Genomic DNA, 22953 nt, shown 5'->3' with positions numbered 1-22953 from the left:
TCACAACATTGCTTCCCCACCCCCACTTTGGTTTTTTATTAAGCTAGTCCACTGAAATTAATATTACACATATTTTCTGTCTTCTTTTAACAAAAGGAGACAGCACTGAAAAATTTGTCACCTACCTCTCTAACTAGCATAGAGAAAATGAGTTGACCTGGACAAATTTTGTTCTGAAAGAGTCACAACTTTGGTTATGTGTATCTGAGACATGAGACATCCATTCTTGGGGAAAGGTAGAGCTGTGCTTCCCAAGATGTTTCATCTAACATCAGGAAAACAACGTTATTACTGACAACTCTGTTGTTTAAAGGTGCCTATCTCAGTTTGGCTTGATAAAATTAATTGTATTTTCCAAATATATTTAAAAACATAAATTCATAGAGAACAAATTAAATAGTGAACTTGTATAACATTTCAAAATCAAGTATTTTAAAATTTAAAAAGACGAATTTGAATTTTTCTTACAGACATGACTTTTTCAAGTCAGGGTTTATATATGAGATGCCATATGTAATCCTGATCAGGATATTTAAAGATAATCTCATCAAACTTCCCCAAATCCCTGTAGACAAGACACATTATTAGCATCAATAGATGATAAATTTTTAAAAAATTGTTTATGTTTATTTATTTTTGAGAGAGAGACAGAGTGGGAGCAGGGGAGGAGCAGAGAGAGAGGGAGACACAGAATCCAAAGCAGGCTCCATGCTCTGAGCTGTCAGCACAGAGCCCAACACGGGGCTTGAACTCAAACTATAAGATCATGACCTGAGTAGAAGTCAGACACTCAACTGACCGAACCACCCAGGTGTCCTGATGATAAAAGTTTTGAAAAGATATTTCCTACCTTACATATTGGTAATTGTAATTTATGCCTATTTGATGGGTATAAGTCAAAATGTTACAACTGCAATTATATTTAAAGAACTAAACAGACTTTTTTTCTTTCATTAATGATTATAAAGTCAAAATTTCTTGTGGCAAAGCAAATTAACTTCCAATCATGTTGACTATTTTCATGTTAAATACAGTATATCAAGATAATCATGGAACTCTGGGTTGACAAATGGCACCGCATGGTTAGGATGGTGAGAGCAGTGACCCTGCAGCTAGCCATGGGTGTTACTAAAATCTCACACAAACTATGAAGTCAGCATATGGTTGAAGACAGAACTGTGTCCTCTGGGTGACTCCATCTGACCTCCAGGAGCTCTCCAACTTCCATTGGTTCTACCTGGGCTGCCCACCATAGTTGTGATTCTTGGGGACCCAAGAAACAAACTCCCCCAGCAGCCCCTGGACCCCTGTGGTCTACCCTACAGTTAGCCACTGAAAGAAATTGCATACAGTTAAGGATCTTTAAAGTCAACGTAGAGCAGTGGCTTGCACTGTTCCTCACTGTGTAGCAATCTGCAAATTCAGCGCGGTTTACCTGCAAGGGCTCCTTGTAGCACCCTTCTAGAAACACATATCAAGCAGTTCGTAACTGGTGGTGATTGCCTTGACCGGGGCCCTGCGCCAAGCCTCTTCTGACCGCCCTGACAAAGAGACACATAATTGTAGCATCCATACCACATCAGCGTGCTTTCGTTCTTTCTTGTGCCTTGACATGACAGTTTGGAGTTTACGGGGAAGAAAATATAACTAGGAAGACTTGTGGAGCTGTTTCATTTGGACCTCACAGTGTCAATGCTAAGAGTCTTGTTTGTTTAGTTGATGTAGTTGGTCATACAGAAATTTATTAAATATGTAAAAATACGAATTTTGTTGCTGAGAAAGAGCTAGGCTCTGTATCCCTAGTTTATCATTATCCTTATCCCTCCTTTTTTGTTTTTCTTTTCTTTTCTTTTTTTTTTTTTTTTTTTTGGTCTGTTCAATAAGAGATCATGTGACAATTGCACTCATCAGCTTTCTTGTAGAGTTAGAAAGAAAGCCAATGTTTCTTTTATTTGTTTTAAGTTTATTGATTTATTTTGAGAGAGAGAGACAAAGCAGGGGAAGGGCAGAGAGAGAGGGAGAAAGAGAATCCCAGGCAGGCTCTCCACTGTCACGGTGGAGCCCAATGCAGGGCTCGAACTCATGAACCTAGGAGATCATGACCTGAGCCAAAACCAAGAGTCAGATACTTAACTGAGTGAGCCACCCAGATGCTTCCAAATGTTTCTTTTAATCACATCTGTTAAAATGGGAAATCTGAAGACAGAGATGGCTTTATGTTTTAAGAAAAACAGAAGCAGTCACATTTCTTGGTGGAAGTGAAATTACCCCTATGTGTTCTAAACCAAGTCTGTGTGTATTGAAAAACTAGAAATTCCATTCCTGCCCTCTGTGCAGGGCAATATGGCAATATCCTTCGTAGTTAAAATGCATGTATCTTTTCATCCAGCAATTCCAGCCGTCAGCCTTGTTGCTATGATGGTACTTAACCTCATGTAAAATGATGCGGACAAGATTCTTCTCTACCACATATCATCTGAGTGAAAGGTAGGTGAAGGAAATGGCGCAGACTTGACCTGATGAAGACAAAGTGTTAAACAAAGACAGAGAGAATTTTGAGGAATAGCCTGGCAGGTATATTTTATGGTTAAAAAATCTTGAGGTTTTTCAAAGACTCCATCATAACTGAAATTGTCTTCTCCAATGATCTATCCAGCTGTCCAAGGCAGAAGACCCCAACCAGTTCCAGAGAGTTGCCGGCCAATCACCAATTTACCCAAGGACATGAAAACAGGTCACATTTCCATGTAGTTGGTGTTTTTCTCCTTCTTCCTTTTTTCTTCTTTTCCTCTTATATAAATCCTGTTGGCTTTTTTAAATGACAAAATAAATTTATTGACTGGCTTCCCTTGTATACAAGTAAAATAGCATGTTAATCTTAATGTAACTATGATTTATTATCGACACTGTAATACCGCTAAAGGATTGGAACTAGTCTTTTAAAAGGGAACTATCCAAGTAACTCATCAAATATCCATACTTTGTAATAGCATATAACTATAAATAAGAGCAAAATATTTCTATGTGCAATAACCTGGAAAGTTTTCCAAGATATAAGCACCGTGCAGCAAACTACATGTAGTAAAATATTATTTGAAGCTGCTAAAAAGAACAAATAATTCTATGCTTTTAATATATACAATATCTTTAGGAGGACAAACAAAAACTGGTAATAACAGTTGCCTTTTGGAAAGGGACCTTGGTGGTGAAGAACAGCAAAGGGAGACATTTTTTTTAACTGTTTATTTATTTGAGAGAGAGAGAGAGAGAGAGAGAGAGCAAGAGAGTGAGTGCCAGGTGGGGTAGGGGCGGTGGAGGCAGAGAGAAGGAAGAGAAGGAGACACAGAATCCCAACGCAGGCTCCAGGCTCCAAGCTGTCAGCACAGAGCCCAACGGCAGGGCTTGAACTCACAAACCACAAGATCATAACCTGAGCCAAAACCGGATGCTTAACCGACTGAGCCACCAAGGCACCCAGGGAGACATTGTTTTTTAATGTTTATTTTATTTTTGAGAGACAGAGAAAGTGCACACGTGAGGTGGGGAGGAGCAGAGAGAGAGAGAGAGAGAGAGAGAGAGAATCCAAAGCAGGATCTATGCTGATGGCAGCAACCCTGACACAAGACCTGAACTCCCAAGTTGTAAAATCATGACCTGAGCCAAAGTCAGACGCTCAACCGACTGAACCACCTAACCTCCCCAAAGGGAGACATTTTTGACTGTATACTCTTTTATACCTTGTTAAATGGATTCGGTACCTTAATTCCATTGTGTGGAGGTTTTTCCACACCATCAGTAAGCAATTCTGTAACACCACCTGAGTGTTCTACGATTTAACTCTGACATCATGTACCCATTGAGCATCAGGTTCCACAGGTGAAGAGCTCAGTCCCACATGACTCTCCCCACCCTCCCCCAACCACCATACCATCACTTCAGAAGGCAGTTGCAAACCCGGGTTATTTATCATCTGTGCTTCTGATTGGAGGTTCCCATGACCCCCTCCTTGGGTTTGATTAATTTGCCAGAGTGGCTCACAGAACTCAGAAAAACATTTTGCTTACTAGATTACTGGTGTATTATAAACAGCTGTAATTCAGGAACCGCCTGAGGATTCAGAAAGAGATCCATAGGGTAAGGTATGGGGAAGGAGCGCCGAGTTTCCATGTCCTATCCCAGCGTACTACCCTCTCCAAATCTCCATGCGTTCACCAACCTGGAACCTCTCCAAGCCCCATTCATTTGGGGTTTTATGGACGCTTCATTACCTAAGACATGACTGATTAAATCTTCAGTTGCTGGCAGTTAGCTGATTCAACCTCCAGCCCCTCTCCCCTCCCTGGAGTACACCTGAAAGTTCCAACCCTCTAATCACGAGGTTGGGTCTCCTAGCAACCAGCCCGCATTCTAAAGTACAGTCACCTCATTAGCATAACAAAAGACACCTATGTTGCTCTCTTAAGTAATTCCAAGAGTTTTAGGAGCTCTGTGCCAGAAATGAATACCAAATATTTATTTCTCATTACCACAACACCACACTTGTGAGTTTAGTACTTTGTGAATCTATCAGCTATTCGCTCTGGAATACACTATTAAGTTTGTGTTTGTGTTTTGCTTGACAAACAATGACCTTCATAAATATTTATTAGTATGCAAAATTGGAAAGTTGTCGAAAAAAGGCGAGGAAAGTGGCAAAGAGCCAAACAACTTCCTGAAGTACAGACACAGAGATACTTCTTTTTAATTACGCCTTGTCACGATGTACTGAAGTGGCTCCTGCTCAGCCTGGTAGGAGAAGGCAAAAAAGGCTTTCCAAATAGCAAGAGAAGTGGTGATTGGCCTTGTGTCCGGGGTCAACACCAGGCATGGGTTGTCTTGGGATATGGTTGCTTCCTGGTACAGATCACGGCCCATGCTTGAAGTAAATCAGCCCACTTGAACTACAGAAACCTTCTGGAACTTTGAGTGTGCCATGGGGTTCTGTATGGTACGTGCTAATTAAAGAGCATCTAGGGCCAGACACAAACTGGGATCAATCAGCTCTCCATTCCCTAATCTCTTCACTAGGCTCAGAGACTTCTGGCATCAATCCTTACAAATCTATGAGCCACTTCCCATATCCTGCATCCCCAAATTTGTCCAACCACTTTTTATTACCTCCACTGCTACGACACCAGACCAAGTCTCCATTAATCCTTATCTGGGCTAGTAAGGAAACCTCCCAGTGCGTTACCCCTCATAGTAGCCTAAGAGAATTTTTTTTCAATGTTTGTTTATTTTTGAGAGAGAGAGAGAGAGAGAGAGAGAGAATCCAAAGCAAGCGCCAGGCTCTGAGCTGTCAGCACAGAGCCCGACATGGGGCTTGAACCCACAAACTGTGAGATCATGACCTGAGCTAAAGTCAGACACCCAACCAACTGAGCCACCCAGGAGGCCCAAGAACTTTTGTAAGTGTATGTCTGTTCTGTATAGAAGCTGTTTGTGTGACTTGTCGTGTATTTCTGCCCAGAGCTGCACATACACTATCATGGCGGGGAGGGCGGGGGGGATTGGGGGGGTGCGTGTTGGCTTATACTCCGTATCTGGCCTTGGGATCAGAACTGGCTCTTTGTTCCTGATGCCAAGAAGGATTAATGTGCTTCACCTCCTTGAGCCAGATGAGGCCCGCCCCCTGGAATAAATCAGGGAGGACGCCCAGGCTCCTAAGATTTCAGAAACAGCAAAACCAGCTCATTTGGGACTGCACTTAGGCACACATAATGACTAACCATAAATCACACACGGGTAGTATATATATATATCCCTGGCAGGAATAGCTAGCTGGAAGCCTCACCTGAGGACAGGATGCTCCACCCAGGACCCTCAGTTGGGACTCCAACCAGGCTCTTCACTGTGGGGCTTCCTCATACAGAAGGTTGGAGGTTGTAAGTGCCCCAGTTGATGTTTTAAGCCTTCTTTGTTTTTCTCTATACTTCTCTCCCTTTATGTTGACTATAATTGTTTCTTTATATTCCCTTTCCCTTATAATTAATAGTTTTCCTCCACGAAACTGAGAGTGCGTCTATTACACTTAGAACAATGTCACATCTCTTCAGCCCCCAACTAACACTCTTCCATTGCACTTAGAATAGAATACAGACTTCTTAAAATGGCCTCAGACTCTCTACCTAATCTAGAACCTTCCTTCCTCTCTGGCCTCATTTCCTTCCTCTCTGCTTCTTGTTCACCACCCACCATGTTGGCATTTACCCTCCTCAAAGCCTCTACACTCAATGCACCTGCTGCTTGGGTTGTTTTTCCAAGTCATCCCAGAGTTGCTTTCTTCTCATTTCAGGTTATGACTCAAATATCTTTTTCTTCAGAGATGCCTCCTCTAACCTTCCTGCTGAAAAGCAACCTTCCACCTCTCGGTCACGCTCTATCACATTAAACTATTTTACCTTCTTCATAGAGTTTATCAGAGACTGGAATTATTTCGTTTGTATATTTGTTCATGTGATTTCTGTTCGCCTCCTCCTGACCTCACTGTAAATTACTTGAAAGCAGGGGCTATTACTGCCAAATCCCTAAGGTTCATAGAAGAGTCTCACACACTGGCAGCTTGTTCACTGCTTGATAAACCAGCAGCTTTGATATGCAGCAATCAACATCTGGTAGCCTTGTGATCATACTCACAAGCTTTAAAGGTGTAGCTCTGAGTTCTAAATCTAGTAATGACACTCAGTGTAGCCAGAGAGTGACCATGCACTCCACTCACCAGGACTGAGACCTCTCTGCAGAGTGTGGTTCAGCACCCACACTTGGCATATCTGAATTTAAGCTTTAGTTAAGAGATTATTCTACCAAGATTCATCCTTCAGCCTGAATGAGCTAGTGAGCCCGGGGCTTGCTTGCTATCTTTCCTTCCTCCCTCCCTTCCTTCCTTCCTTCCTTCCTCCCTCCTTTCCTTCCTTCCTTCCTTCCTTCCTTCCTTCTTGCTTGCTTCCTTCCTTCCCTCTCTCCTCCCTCCCTCCTTCTTTCCTCCCTCCCTTCCTTCTTTCCTCCCTTCCTTCCTTCCCTTCCTTCTTTCCTTCTCTCTCCCCTTCCTTCCTTCCTTCCTTCCTTCCTTCCTTCCTTCCTTTTCATTGTTGTTGCTTAATATTACCATAGGAAGGATAGCAAGAAGGAAAGAAGAGTTCTCTTGATAGGGCTCAGCCTATTTAATTGTAAATATTAGAATATATATGAACTTTTCCAACTTAATGCAGTCACATACACATATATGCACACACAGAGCTTCCATTTTAAAAAATTTTTGTTTTGTTTGGGGCTGAAAAAATTATGTCATATCTAAAATACAATTTTAAACTATTTGCAATAGTCATTATAACTCTCATTTTTAATGCCATTCTAATAAAAAAAATAATGTTTATTGTTTATTTTTGAGAGAGAGAGAGAGAGAGAGTCAGAGCATGAGCAGGGGAGGGACAGAAAAGAGAGGGAGACACAGGATCCAAAGCAGGCTTCAGGCTCTGAGCTGTCAGCACAGAGCCCAACACGGGGCTTGAACTCACAAACCATGACATCATGACCTGAGCCGAAGTCAGATGCTCCACTGACTGAGCCATCCAGATGTTCAGCCATTTTAATTATATATAAAATAATTTATATAATTGCATCAAATAATAGGGTCCTAGCTCGTATATGTACTATATACATATATGCACATATATATATATACATTACGAAAAACATGCAATGTTTTATATTCTGTTTTTATGTGGGGGGTGGTGGTGAGGGCAGAGACGGATGGAAAGATAATCCTAAGAAAGCTCCATGCCAAGCACAGAGCCCTATGCAGGGCTTGATCTCACCACTGTGAGATCATGACCTAAGCTGAAATCAAGACTTGGATGTTTAATAGACTGAGCCACCCAGGCGCCCCTTTTATATTCTGTTTTTAACTTGCCCTTTAATCAGCCAAGAAATAGTCATCCAGACACCACTGAGAAAGTAGAAATACCAAGATGTGTAAAATATAGTTCCATCCTCCTAAAGCTCTCATTTAAGTTGGGGAATTACATATACATATATAAGTACAAAGGTGAGACCTTCAATAAGAGTTATTTAAGGCAGGGAAACAGTGTAGAAAAGAAAGTAACTGAGTTACTCTGGGTGTGTGTAGGATCACAGTGGATTTTCCCTAAAGGGAATCCATGAGCACCATAGAGTTCATTAATTTTAAGAGTTAAATGGCTACACATACAAAAATGTGCGTGAACATTAATCAGTCTCAGAAAGGGATTGGTTTCATTCTATTTTTTTTTCAAACCGAAAGATTTTCTTACTCGTGCGTGCTTATCGCAATTCTACCGATAATAATTTTGTTTTAAAAGCTTAGAAAGAACCCTAAAGCTTATCTCAAAAATGAAGTGGGCAAGAAGAATATCCAAGACAAAATATCTGAAAGGAGTTCTTAGAAGGTGTGGTGGAAATGTTGCTTTTCTACTCAGTGTTCAATCTCGGTTTAAGCCTAGCAGCTAGGACAGTCCTCAAAACTGTAATTGAATCAAGGATGAGTCATCTGGGATGAGTAAGTCGATCTGATCAGACCAAAAGAAAAGACATATCTGTAATGAGAGGTTTTCTCTATATGTCTCTATATCTATATTCATATAGATGAATGAGTCACTGTTTTGTTTTGCTGTGCAGTATTTTATTTTATTTTTTTTTTTTTTAATTTTTTTTTTTCAACGTTTATTTATTTTTGGGACAGAGAGAGACAGAGCATGAATGGGGGAGGGGCAGAGAGAGAGGGAGACACAGAATCGGAAACAGGCTCCAGGCTCCGAGCCATCAGCCCAGAGCCTGACGCGGGGCTCGAACTCCCGGACCGCGAGATCGTGACCTGGCTGAAGTCGGACGCTTAACCGACTGCGCCACCCAGGCGCCCCTGTATTTTAAAAATTGTAGTAAAATGGACACAAGACTTACCATCTTAACCATTTTTAAATGCACAGTTCAGTAGCATTAAGCACACTCGAATTGTCATGAAGCCAATTTCCAGAAGTCCTTTCATCTTGCAAAACTGAATTTCCATACCCATTAAGTAACTTTGTTCCATGTCTTGTCGTTCTGGCAATATAAAAAAGGTTTCTAGTTTTATTTATGAAATTTCCTTTATTTATTGGTAATTTGATGGGATCTAAGTGATCCGTGACATCTTGAGATGTCATATGGACATATGTCTTATGGAAATATGTTCATATGTTCATTATATATTGTTGAGCGGTAAATTCTGGTAACCAAATACACAGTTTGATCTCTATCTATTTTAAGGAAAAAAAAAAGTTTGTATATATGCATGTTATGTGTATGTGTTCTATTTCTATATGTAGAGAGAGAAAATATAGAAATACAACACATATAGGTAGCATGGGAGAGACAGAGACAGAGATAGAGAGACCCGGAGGAAAACAGAGATAGAGGGAACTATATCTCTGCCTTCTTCATTCTCAGCTTAATTTCAACTACAAGAAAAAATGCACCGGAAATTAAAAGCTGGGAGAGTACAGAGTATGTTATCTATGAATGTTTCGGGGAGATGGGAATGTGGGTTATTTTTGCTATTTGCACTTATGCTTATTATTAAGAGAGAGACAGAGAGTGCACAAGTCAGGGGGCAGAGGGAAAAAGAGAGAGAATCCCATACAGGCTCCACTCCACGCTCAGGGCAGAGCCCGATGTGGGGCTCAATCCTACCACCCTAGGATGATAACCTGAGCTGAAATCAAGAGTTAGATGCTCAACCGACTAAGCCACCCAGGTGATGCTGCACTTTCTAATTATTTCATAATTTTATAATTACATTACCTTTGTAATTTGTGTAGTATTTCAAGTAAAAAAAAAGTTTATATCCAAATTTTCTTTTTTTTTTCAAAATTTCAGTCATTTCTAATAAAAGGTATATCAGCATAATATAATTATTTCATCTTTAAAAATAACTTTTGTGTGGTTAACATAGTGTTATATTAATTTTAGGTGTACAATATAGTGATTCAACCATTCTATACATTACTCAGTGCTCCTCGTAAGTGCACTCTTAATCCCCCTCACCAATTTCCCCCATCCTTGCCCCTGCCCCCCACCTCCCTTCTGGTAACTATCTGATCTCTATAGTTAAGAGTCTGGTTTTTTGGTTTGTCTTTTTTTTTTTTTTTCTTTTCTTTGTTCAATTCATTTTCTTTCTGAAATTCCACATATGAGTGAAATCGTATGCTATTTGTCTGTCTCTCGCTTATTACGCTTAGTATTATACTCTCTAGATCCATCCATGTTGCTGCAAATGACAATGATCATTTCACCTTTAGCCCACAAATAAAACTCACACCACATTTTCCAACGTTATGAAATGAAATTTGGCACAATCAAAAAATAAGAGGACCCAATAAAATAAATCTTTAATGATTAACTTTAATTAAGCAGAACATGAAGTATGCTACTAAAAAGCAGACATTAAATACATCTCCTCAAGTAATTCTTAAACATCCTAAATTTAGTGCCAATAATTTACTTAACATTATACAATTACATGTAACATGTTCCAAAATAATCAAATCACAAGAAATTTTAAAATGAAAAGAATTCAGGGAAGTCTCTAGTTAAGCATTTACATAGCATTCGTTATTCTGTCAGCCAATGTACCTAGGAAGCAGGACAATTGGTAATATCTTTGCTTTGTGCAGAATGGAAGCATATGGGTTTAAATACCTTTTAATACAGCACTAATGAAATTAGAGCCCAGATTACATCAGGAAAATTTGTTTTCTGTACTAGTTTATTCTCGGGACCTACTTTGGCTAACATGCAATTTCTCCCATTTTGAGACATTTCTTTTTTCCATTTTACTGTAGCCTGTGACCCAGAGCTTAAGAAACTTCAGGACTCCCCCCACCCATGAAATAGTGGTGGAGGTGCCCAAAGAGCTTTGATCTGGTGGAGTTATGGAGAAGGCACTGGAAGAATAAGGGACCATTGGAGAGAATCGAAACGAACTAAGTTGGTAATGACCATGGCTACAAAAGTTAGTGTGAAAGTTTTATCAGATCTCAAAATTGGGGAATGGTGGGCTGATTACAACCGGAAAACTGGACACCTGATTTCTAACTTTGGATTCTTATGGTTAGTGATCTGAGCTTGGGCAAGTCAAAGTAGTCATTCAACTTAGAAATAGTGTTTGGGCCAACTTTATTAAATTATTAAAACCCTTCCAGATCCATAGTTTTATCACTCCAAGGTATATACAACTGAGAACACTTAACTATTTTCAGCTACCGCTTTGGCAACGGTGAAATATCAGTTTCAATACTATTTAGAACAATAAATGAACTACTAACATTTTCAAAACAGGATGCAATACAAACCACTGGAAAATTGTTATCCCTGAATGGTTCTTATTTTCTTTAAGAAAACTGCCACTTCCTACTGATCTAAAATGCCATATAGTTTTTCTCTATTTATAGAACGCACTACTGTTTTCTTGCTTGTTACGGGGAAAATACATTCTGTATACAATTTTATTTTTGTATTAATCTGACAATTTCTAGGGAAATTGTTTTCAGTCATATTGCAAAATATTCATTAAATTCTTATTTTCTGTACTTTGAAGTGTTAGCATTCAAGTGATCAATACAGTTTACAAAAGTAGAATTTTAGTCTGAAAACCTATACGCTTTTAGTGTCTTTAATTTGAATTTGAATTCCCTATTATAAATTAATGAAAACTTGATGAGCAAATGTATTGATATTTGATACTTTAAAGGATATATGGGAAAATCATACCCCTTAAATAGATAAATGCATTCAAGAGAATATTACCAGGTTGGATTCTCTCCTTTGGATCTCAGAAAGTCAACAGTACTTTACTTTCATCCAGCTCTTAAAACTCAGCTTTATTTTTGCTACGGGAAGAAGAGAGGATTTCATTCAACTAGATAACTGATCAGCAGGTGTTACTGTAAACAGGAAGTAATTTATTATTTATCATAGTCAAGACAAAATTCCCCACTGAGGGAGATGAATTGCTGGGTCTTCGCAAACACCTCAATTTCCCATTTCATTCTACTTCACAAGCAGTGCTAAGATTTAGATTTCTTTAGATTTCTTTTTAGGAGGTCTCTAATCCAACTCACCTCCATATTCTCTTTAGATGGCCAGACTGGCCAGGAAAGTGGAGATTTCTTCTTGCATGTTAAGAACGTGTAAGTCAAATAACCATTATCAATCCCATCTGTGTTGACCTTCTCCTCACATACATGAAGTGGGGAAATGCAGGGCTTATGGAAGTAAGTAAGTGAAAATGAACATTTATTAAGTCCTTATTATGTGCCATATGCTTTACATTAATTACTAACTTCATTCAGTGCTCCTGCAACTAAGAAGCGATGATAGCAAGCCACTAAATGATAATGAAGAAGAAAATAATTGGGAAGTGTAAATATTTAATGTGAAATTTATGACATATGCATTTATGATCTCATATCCCTGACCTTTTTTCCTTTAACTTTCCTGGAATTTGCAAATACCTTCTTAGCTCTGAATAGCTAGTTAGATACCATAAACAACGATTCCTCCTGGTAGGCACTATATATATCTATTTGGTGAAAAACAGAGGAGCTAAATCCCATATTGATAATACACATTGGTGATAATAGTTTCAATTTCATTAAGTATTCTCCTGGTTCCTGGCAGTATAAAAAGGCTTCTAGTTTTGTTTATAATTTAAAAAAAACCAAAAAAACAAAAAAAAACACAACTACCTGTAGCACTGATGTGATCTAGTGATCCGTGATGTCTCTTATCTTGAACGCATTGCAGCCAGCCTAATCCTCAGAGTGAGACCCTCTGAGTGACTATCTCAAAAGCCTATGTTCCACTACCTGCTGGGTTTCCTGACATTCTAATACTGCATACAAGGCATTTGACTAATTCTTTACATATTATGAAATCTTCTTTCATTTTATAGATCTAATAAAGTTCACCATCTCTAATAACAAACAGATATTTCTTAAAAGGAAATACAAGCTCTAAGTAACAATGCACGATTTTAGGATCTGAGAGGTAAAATGTGTTTATAAAGTTGATATAATACAGAGCATAAAAATGAGCCTATTGATTCTGGGGGGAGGAAGACTTACTCAATTCTAATCTCAAATGTCACATGCTAAATGTATGGCAAGTTACTTCTCTGAGTCTCAGTATTTTTAATCTGAAAAATAATACCTGCGTTGAATACTTGTTGCAAAGAGTTAACATTTGTAAAGACCCAGAAGAGACCATACAAGAGGTGCTTAATAAATAGTAATTATATTCTCACCCATCATTGCATCCCATCATTGGCTAAAGTAGTATTACAACTCTGAGAGCATACATTTGGTCTGTGATAAATTAGCTGACCAGTTCAAGTATGAGTCCAATTAATATAAAGATATGCACAGATCAAATAAATAAATAAAGATTCTTTGGGCATTTTCTACAAGTTACCTTCCTATACAGCTGTCTTCTAAATATAAGCTATAAGACTCTAGAATAGGTTAAGAGGTCAAAAATTGCCTTTATCACCTATATGGCTTAAATCTGGAAATTAATAATAGTGATAATGACCTTGAACTCTTGTGGAATTTCCATCTCAATTGTGTGAGTATTTCACTGCCAAGAAACGGATATCTTTTGATATCACCGAAATAATAAAGTGAGATAGAATTTAGAGGACAAATTTGAGAGGTCTACTCAAATGCCTATGTCTATGATTGTCATGGAAATCTGGGACAGATACACTCATATTAAAACATAAGGCATACTCCTTAAATAGAATGCCTGGAGGATTAGAGTTCTACTGAACTACTGCCTCACCTGACCAAAACTGTAACTTGTACAGTGCAACTGCTCAAGTTAAAGATAAGTTTTGGAAAAAAATAATACATGCGTACTGCCAGCAATGATTCCTTTTAAAACATGAATCTAGGTGGACAATCATTCACAGAATGATTCAATTATTTCTATGATTGTCATACCTAAATGGTTTCCTTTATTCTGGGGAATACACACACTTCAATACCGGGCACGGCTGAAAGTGGTCATGGGTCACCTGATTGTAACAATTGCAAAGACATGATAAAGGGTTCTTTTAACGGTAAGAGTGATCTGATTATTAGCTTCTCATTTGAGGCAGCTTATCTACGGTCCAAAAAAAATGCCTTCAATTACTTCATTGATTAAACTCCAAAGCATCTTATCCACAGTCAGTGGAAATGGCTGGCGTTTAATAACATAGAACTCTTCTAACTATAACTAACTGAATAAATAGTTTTAAACTCACGGCTAAAATTGGTGAATTGATAAATAACTACATCTCACGTAAGAATGAGAATTATCAAAACACTTTTGAGAACACAGTTCGACTTGGAGGGCTCCAGGGAGGAAGTGCCTCATTTTCAAGAAAGGAATGACGTTTCTTCTGTTTTCGTTCAATTCTTTCCTGCCTTTCTTTCTTTTCCTAAAGAGAAAACAGAAAACTGTAAATTTACATATATATATGAACATTATTTTCAAATCAAGTTGCTCATTGAAGAACAAAATAATCCATTACAGGAGATTTAAATGTCATTTCCGATTTAATTGTTTATAAAGGAATAGTAGCTAGAGAACATTGCTTATAAAGAATACTACCAACAGGAACTAATACACCACTTAATCACTTATTTTTTTTTTTTTAATTTTTTTTTTTTCAACATTTATTTATTTTTTGGGACAGAGAGAGACAGAGCATGAACGGGGGAGGGGCAGAGAGAGAGGGAGACACAGAATCGGAAACAGGTTCCAGGCTCTGAGCCATCAGCCCAGAGCCTGACGCGGGGCTCGAACTCACGGACAGCGAGATCGTGACCCGGCTGAAGTCGGACGCTTAACCGACTGCGCCACCCAGGCGCCCCTTAATCACTTATTTTTTAATATTAAAAGTGATAATATTTAAATAAAATTGTGAAAAATGGGAAAAAAACCCTAAAATTCCATAACTCTAAGAGAATAATTATTAGAGGTCGGTGGATGACTTTCTGAGAACAGATTCTCAGAACTAAATTTACTGGGTGCAGAGGTTGAATCTGCCATAGCAGCAGGGATACTTCAAAATTTTCATAAATAGTTGAAAGCTAAGTCTCATGTTTCTTTGCTTATTATTGAGTTTGAGCACATTTTGATTTCTTTAGCACTTTTAAGTGAATTTTGTTCTCAATTATTTGGCTCATCGATATGGATATCAGTGCTTTTAATTTTTAGCAATTTGTGTATTTTTCTTAAACACCTTTTTAAGAATTTATTTATTTATTTATCTTGAGAGACATAGAGCATGAGTCGGGGAGGGGCAGAGAGAGAGGGAGACAGAGAATCAGGCTCCGTGCTGCCAGCACAGAGCCCAATGTGGGGCTTGAACCCGTGAATGATGAAATCATGACCTGAGCTGAAATCAAGAGTTAGACACTTAACCGACTGAGTCATTCAGGCGCCCCTGCAGAGTTTCATACAGTAAATATTATCTTTGCAGCAAACATTTTATCCATGTTACTTTTAGTCCTTTTTACCAAAATAAATAAATAAAATAAAAAATAAGAAATATTTCAGCCGTGACAACTGTTTAAAGAGTAATACAGCCAAAACCTGTGAACCCGCTATCTGCCTTCTAAAAGAAAACATGACCAATACTTTTGAAGCTCTCGGTGTTCATTCCCTTATCACAGTCCTTCCTCTCCATCCCACTGAGGTATCCATTGCTCTGAATTCAATGCTTATCATTCCAGTGTATCTCTTAATTTTATTGTAATATTTTATTATAATATGTAATACTTTTATCATATATATATTAATCCCCCAATAAGTAACTTTTTTTGCATGTTTTTACAATTTATAATAAGAGGGAACACACCATATATTTTTTGCAACATCCTTTTATTCATCTTAATATTTCTAAGATCCAGCTATATGAGGTATAACTCTAGCTCCTTAATATTCCATAGAATACTCATAGAATTCCAGCATAGCAACTTATCACAACTAATCAATTTTTGTTGTTGTTGTTGTGAAAGAATGACGTTCCTTTTTTTTTTTTTTTTTCCACGCAACGACCATGTTATAGACATCCTTGTTTGATTCCTTGTACTTGTAAGTCAAGATTTTCTCTCCATGTATATGCTTGGAGTAAAATTGGTTCATAGGGTTTGACTATGTTCAACTTTACTGGGAAATAACTTATTTTTCAAAGCTGCTGTAGGAATTCACCAAGCAGCACCTACACTGACACTTTATGTTAATGCATTAATGATTTTAAATTTCATATCTGTTCATGTTTTCCTTTGTTATTTCCACAGCACTTCTAGGTTTAGAAAAGCATCTTATCTTGTGAGACTTGATACTGTTTTATTTTCTTTTGGTTCTTCTATTGTTTGGCATTTTATATTCATTGCTTTAGTTCTTTTGGAGTTTCTATTGTTGTAGGGTAATTTTCTGAAGGGATTTTATGTCCAAATGACACACAAATAACCAAATTATAATTTCCCTGCATGTATTAATTTGCGTTACTTTATTATATAGCATATCCTTACTTGTAACAGGTTCTGAGGGGCCCTGGGGGGGTCTAATATTTTACTGGTACTATATTGCTTTGATTTGTGTTTATTCATTCACCTCTTAAGCACTGAGATCCTACTCTGGGTCAAGTAGCATAGTGAGGGCCATGCATAAAGTGATTCTAAAATCCAAACACACCGATTTGGTCCCTGTCCCTCAGGGGATTTTCAAAACAGGCAGTTAATAAACAATCAAATAAACCACAGATCATTTCGAGTTGTGAGAATTTCTATGGAACATCATGAAAAAATCGTTGTGATTGTTAAAGAGCAAAAGAGAGTACTTCCTTGCAAAGAAAAGTGGACTCAGGAATGTCACTGTGAGTGAGACAAGATGGGTAAGAGAAGCCACTTGTGATACGCGATGGGGAGAGAGCATTTCAAGCAGAGGGAGCAGTATATGTCAGGGCTCTGACAAGTCAGAGAACCTTGGGATGTGAGGAGAAACAAGAGAGCCAGCATGACTCAAACTAGGAAGATGGGAAGGGGGTGCCAGGTGAGAATAAAAAGACAGGGGAGTGAGGTGCGGTGGGGCCCGCAGGCCACAGTAACAACTGGCACATATGTAAGAGAAGAGAAGTCAACAATTGACGCTGGGAAGGGAGGCCGGAAAGTGAGAGAAACCAGGGGAACAGGGCACCCAGGGGAGAAGATGGTTGCAAGAAGGAGGATGCGACTATCTAGAATGTTTGAGAGGTCCGGGGAATGTGGCAGAAAACAACACATTGGATGGCTACATGGTCTGACAAAACTAACTGTCAAAGCGTAGTTTCTGCAACCCAATGGCAAAAGAGACAAGCTCGGAGTGTGTGGAGGGTGAAAAGGGTATGGAGAACTAAGAAGTGTAAATAAACCTGTAGAAGTTTAGCTGTAGAAGAAGCAGTGAAATGTCGGACCACCTTTGGGGGCAAATGAGGAATTAAGGGCTACATATCCTGGAAAGTGGTGGGAATAATCCAGGCGAGAACGCTGGCTTCTGGGTGAATGGAATGGTAAGTTTTTATTTTACTGCTTGATGGGAACAGTTCTGACCTTCATCTTATTTGAAAATATTATCTTCCAGAACCTCACATTTTCATGAAAGCAGATGAATTTTCGAACCATTCTGTTTCCCCGTACACATTCCCGTCAAAGAGATGACTGAGTATGTGGGAAGTACCGTGAAATCTAGACATTAATCTAGGACTACCTGAAATGTTAACAGCTCTCGGTCCTTTCACCCTGCAGCTCAGATTGTCTTTCCATTTCTCCAAGTCTCTGCTAACACCTGCAAGTTGGGTGGTTTCCTCACCTTGGTGATTTTCTCAAAGAGCAGCAGTACCCAGGAACCCTTAAACGACACTGCCTCTGCAGACTGGGCGGCTTGGGAGGGACAGCATTTTTGGTAAATTATTAGGTGTCTACGTTTCTTTTACCCGTACCTGTGTGGAACTGATAGATGTCACAAGGAGAATACGATAACGCAAGGCTTCCATCGACATACAATTATTCACATAAAACGAAAGGAATAGAGAGGTATGAAATTATTTTAACACCTTGCTCCAGATCATGAAAATGTTTGCATGTCTGCTAGTCCTACGAAAGCAAAGAGGGAATCTCCTTTCAGAATCTTAATTGAGAAAACAAAAAAAACTATAATTGAGTCACAGTCAATCATTTTAGTATCTCAGAGGGAGGCAGACCCTCTTGCTAGGTAGCAGAAAAGCAAAGACTCGGCTGTGTCCACAGAAACTGACCAAACAAACCTCTTTTTGTCTGTTCCATTTAACATGGGGAGAGAGAGGGAAACATGAAACAAGTTTGTTCTTACTGGTAGATACTAAAAAGGTCAGAATAGGAAATAAGCAACTATCAACCTTAATATCAATTCAGATGATCTACAATGTTATCTTGAGTAATAATTAATTATTGGTAATATTACTCAAGCAATAATTAAAAATTAAAAGAACCTTGTTATAAAGTCCTGCTGACTGTTGTCTGTTGGAGACTGAACTTTTTATTCATTTTCTTACTAAAGGCAACTATTAATTAATCTGGGAACCAGCGTAAAGAAGAGAGTCTTACTGATCTTTGGCTATAACTTTCCCCTAAAAGAATAACTCATCCAATGCTCACTACTCAAATTAGATTTTATAACAAAATTTTGACATGTAACTTTACATTAAAATGAAAGTCCTTAGACTTCTAAATAGGGGTATTTTTCCAAACTATCTGCAAATAAATTTTAATAAGAGATTGGTAAAATGGAGGAGTAGTTCTGTAACATATTGTATATGGATGTTTTTATAAGTAGCATTATATTTGTTGAGGTTATACTGACATCAAAACAAGTCATTTTCATCGTAGATCTTTGATTGATGAGTTTTTGTTCTCTAGAGGACTGATCAGGATGAGAAAGTGACTAAGTACTGTAATAAAACACAATGTACCTAACTGTGGCTTAGTCATTAAGGAGATTCTATTCCATTTTCAAGAATAAGTGAAAATAAAACTGAAAACTTAAACACGTACATTTAGTTGCTATAAGTGATACTAGCACACAGTATATGTCTCCTTGATCTACGAAGAGTTTTCATTTTTCTTAGAACCAAGCACTATTTAAGAGTTTAAGGAAGGGGCGCCTGGGTGGCTCAGTCAGTTAAACGTCCAACTTTGGCTCAGGTCGTGGTCTCACAGTTCGTAGGTTTGAGCCCTGCATAGGGCTCTGTGCTGACAGCTCAGAGCCTGGAGCCTGCTTCGGATTCTGTGTCTCCTTCTCTCTCTGTCCCTCCCCCACTTATATTCTGTTTCTTTCTCTCTCTCTCTCTCTCTCTCTCTCTCTCTCTCTCTCTCTCTCCCTCCCTCAGAAATAAATAAACATTAAAAAAAAAAAAGAGAAGAAACAGATCCTAAATTCTGGGAATGTATCAGATAACAAAGGCAGTACCTCAAATCATTGGGTAAAAGGCTTTTTTGTAGGAGATGTGTTTGGAAAAAATAAAGTTGGAATCATATATCCCATCACGAGTAAGATAAATTATAAGCTGGTCAAATGTTAAAATGTCAAGATATTAAAATCATGAAGTTACTAGAAGAAAAATGAGAGCACTTTATTTAACTTCAAGTTATGAAGAAAGTCTTTTCAACTATGCCTGAAAATAGAACTCAAAAGACTGATAAATTTGACACCAGAAGATAAAACAAAATTGTCCATCGCATAAAATACTATATGCAAAGTTGAGAGATCAACAAAACCATGGGAAAAAATGGTTGTAATTCCTACCAGAAATAGGCTTATTTCCCTAGTGTATAAAAAAGCTTCTGAAAATTGATATGAAAAAGACCAACAGAAAAATGTGCAAAGCCTATGGATTAACAGTTTACAAAAAAAATGACAAGTGACCCTTCCACAAATGAAAAGATGCTAAAAGTCAGTCCTAACCAGAGAAATACAACCACAAAATACCCTGAACAGTATTTTTAACTAGCACAGTGACATGAATTCAAAAAGTTTATAAGAAATCTTACTGGAGAGAGCCCTACCGGATGCTATGCCCCTGTGGAGCAACTTTTACACTTTGCGATTGCTGCCCCAGGCGGAGTGCTAACTACCCACATGAATGTGCCACCTATGGGGGTGCTAACTACCCGCGTGAATGTGCCACCTACCGATGTGAAGTGCTTTTCATATGAACACGTTACTTAGTCAAAAATTGATAAACACGTATATATATGATGATATTTTGAAACAGAACACAGTATTTTGCTTAACATCAATGAAAAGGAACTATAAACATAAGTAGACTAAAACAGAAGAAAAATATTTAAAAAACAGAAGCATGTTAAGTCCAGCTAGACATTTTCCTCCCGAACTTCTTATTTGCTTTCTTTCGTTAAAAAGCACCAAAATGAGACTTTCTCCTTGAGGTCATTGGAAAGAGCAAAAGAGAATTTAAAAAGTGGAATAACTTTCTCACCGTTCAATTCAGTATTACTATGTGTCATGACAAGTCCCACCTAAAGGCTGACAAGTCCTTCAGCAGTGCACTTGTCAGCTTTCCGTGATTTTACACCTAAGAGTCACTGCCAAGGAAGACTAGGCACGACTGGTAAGTGACTAACCCTGGGAATGCGGGTAAGGAAGAGTATCGTGCCTGAAGGCTTAAGCCTGAGTGCTTGAAGGAATAGTAGAAGCGTTAACAGAAATGAGTAAATCAAAGACAATATGATAGACATAGGGAGAGAACAGATTCAACAAGGCAGCTTTGAGTAGAAATGGCCAGCAGGCAGGGGCAAAAAGAACTGGAATTAGGCACAGAAAAGTCATGAATAAAGTACATTAATAAGACACAGGTGCATTAACAAACAATACCTACCAGCCATTTTTCATATTCATCAATAGCTTGCTTGTCTTTATCTTTCTTCTCTGCTTTTTTCAGTTCTTCTCTTCTTTTCTCATTTATTCTCTCTTTCTCCTTTTCTTTGAAAAAGGCGTCCTTCTTTTCATTCCTATGTAGGACAGTACAAAACACTGGGTGGTTAAAGGAGAGGCTATAATAAAGATTTCCTAATACATCTTTGTGGTAATGAGATGCCGACCCATTAGTAAATTTCAAGCAAACGATGTTTTAAAAGCCTAGAGCGTTATTCATTTGAAATGGAGCAAAACAGTTCTCATTTGGGATTACCATTTCTCTACGGCTGTTAAGTTATCTTTCCTCTTCTCAGCAATAGTTTCCTCCTCTTTCTGCTTCTTCGCTCTTTCGTATTCTTTCTCCTTTTTATTTTTCTCTCTAAGATACTCCATCTTTTTCTCTTTCCATCGTTCAAACGCCTGAAAGAGTTCACAACGAGTTTCTTACTGACCGTGGATGTGACCAGGTAAGGAGAAGCCCAGTCAATCAGCACCACAGGTGCTGAGCGAGGGAGGATAAGGAAGGCAGATGCCCGAAGCCCCTGCGCACCTGTAGTGCCTCTCCTTTTCTCACAGCATTTTCTTCCTCGGTTTTTTTCTTGTTTTTTTCCTCAAGCCTTTTTTTGGCGGCGATTTTCCTTGCTTCCTTTTCTTTCATAGCCTTCCAGGCCTCAAATGATGCTAATGCTTCTTCTCTCTTAGCAGCTCTTTTCTATTTCAGAAATAATAAGAGACAGTCAGATGCGTGCGGGTAAAGAGATGGCCAAGTATCGGGAGATGCCGATATACACATACAGATTGTATTTCATTCCCTACATAGTCATCGTTTCTAGAAATCGTTTTTCAAAGAAGCTAATTTATTTAGGATAGTTTAGACAAGTTGATTTACAAAAAAAAAAAGTCATCTGATTTTTTCATTGCATTTTAATTTTATTTTTACTCATTGCATTTTAAAATGTCCTTTTCTTAAACCATTTATCTGATATTGATCTGCTATTCATGGGAAAGAACTGTTTTTTGGAAGTGTACTGAACAAATGTTGTCAAAACAAACTAATAGGCCAAGTACTACTGCAAAATACTAATAATAAAACATTCTATTAAGGGGGCACCAGGGTGGCTCAGTCGGTTAAGCAACCTACTCTTGATTTCGGCTCAGGTCACGATCTCAGGGTCATGAGATACAGCCCCGCCGTTGGGCTCTGTGCTGACAGCCTGCTTGGGATTCCCTCCTTCCCTCTCTCTCTGCCCTTTCCCTGCTCTCTCTCTCTCTCTCAAAATAAATAAATAAACTTCAAAAAAACCCGCATTCCATTAAAAGAAAGATATCAGGAAAGTTACAGGCTTATAAAGGAAGTCAGAGTGAGGTAGATTGGCCAAGTCACACAGATTTTTGCTTTGAACCGGAGTTCTGACTGACATCAAAGCATAAAATTGTTACTAAACAACAGAGCCCACATGTTGAAACTATGTGCAGACAGGGAAATACGTAGGTGAGTGTATGGTGGTTATGTTATGACTTTATTTACCTCCATCTAGTCCCATATTCTTGGCTTGCTCTAAAATATTGCTTACCATTAAACGACAGAAAGCCTTAGAGAAAACATGATTCAGAAGGGAAGGCACGACGCACCTCCCCGAGTTGCGCAGATCACACGAGAAGGTGTCTGGCACTGAGCACAGCAGAGAAACGCTGCAAAAGTGGTGACGGGGATGTGGCACACCCCTGCAGGGCTGCTCCATGCAGTACCCTGCACTTGGGAAATAGGTTCCTCTCTGAACCCATTGAAGTATTGCACAGCACAGTAGAGGGCTTTTAGTTTAGAAGATGCGAAGGAACTAAGCATGTCGGAGACGACCAGGCAGGAGTTAGAGGTAGAGACTCAAGTCCTGAAATAAGAGC

At 38.6% G+C, this 22953-nt stretch overlaps 1 protein-coding gene across 5 annotated transcripts in view; it reads right to left on the bottom strand.

The window, feature by feature from the left end:
• Nucleotides 1-10432: 10432 nt before the first annotated feature.
• MAP9 (microtubule associated protein 9) overlaps nt 10433-22953 on the bottom strand; it is a 37655-nt gene continuing 25134 nt past the window's right edge. For all 5 annotated transcript variants that reach the window (XM_043566862.1, XM_043566878.1, XM_043566853.1 and 2 more), the window contains exons 11-14: nt 21602-21763; nt 21326-21471; nt 21014-21146; nt 10433-14533 (exon numbers count right to left, since the gene is read on the bottom strand). In XM_043566862.1, coding sequence (XP_043422797.1) covers nt 14411-14533; nt 21014-21146; nt 21326-21471; nt 21602-21763 — 564 coding nt within the window. In that variant the 3' untranslated portion in view covers nt 10433-14410. The remainder of the gene's footprint in view (nt 14534-21013; nt 21147-21325; nt 21472-21601; nt 21764-22953) is intronic.

Source organism: Prionailurus bengalensis, chromosome B1 (assembly GCF_016509475.1).
Source record: "Prionailurus bengalensis isolate Pbe53 chromosome B1, Fcat_Pben_1.1_paternal_pri, whole genome shotgun sequence".
NCBI lineage: Eukaryota > Metazoa > Chordata > Mammalia > Carnivora > Felidae > Prionailurus > Prionailurus bengalensis.
Note: the sequence above shows the minus strand (reverse complement) of the source record. Positions and strands in the feature narration are given on the sequence as shown.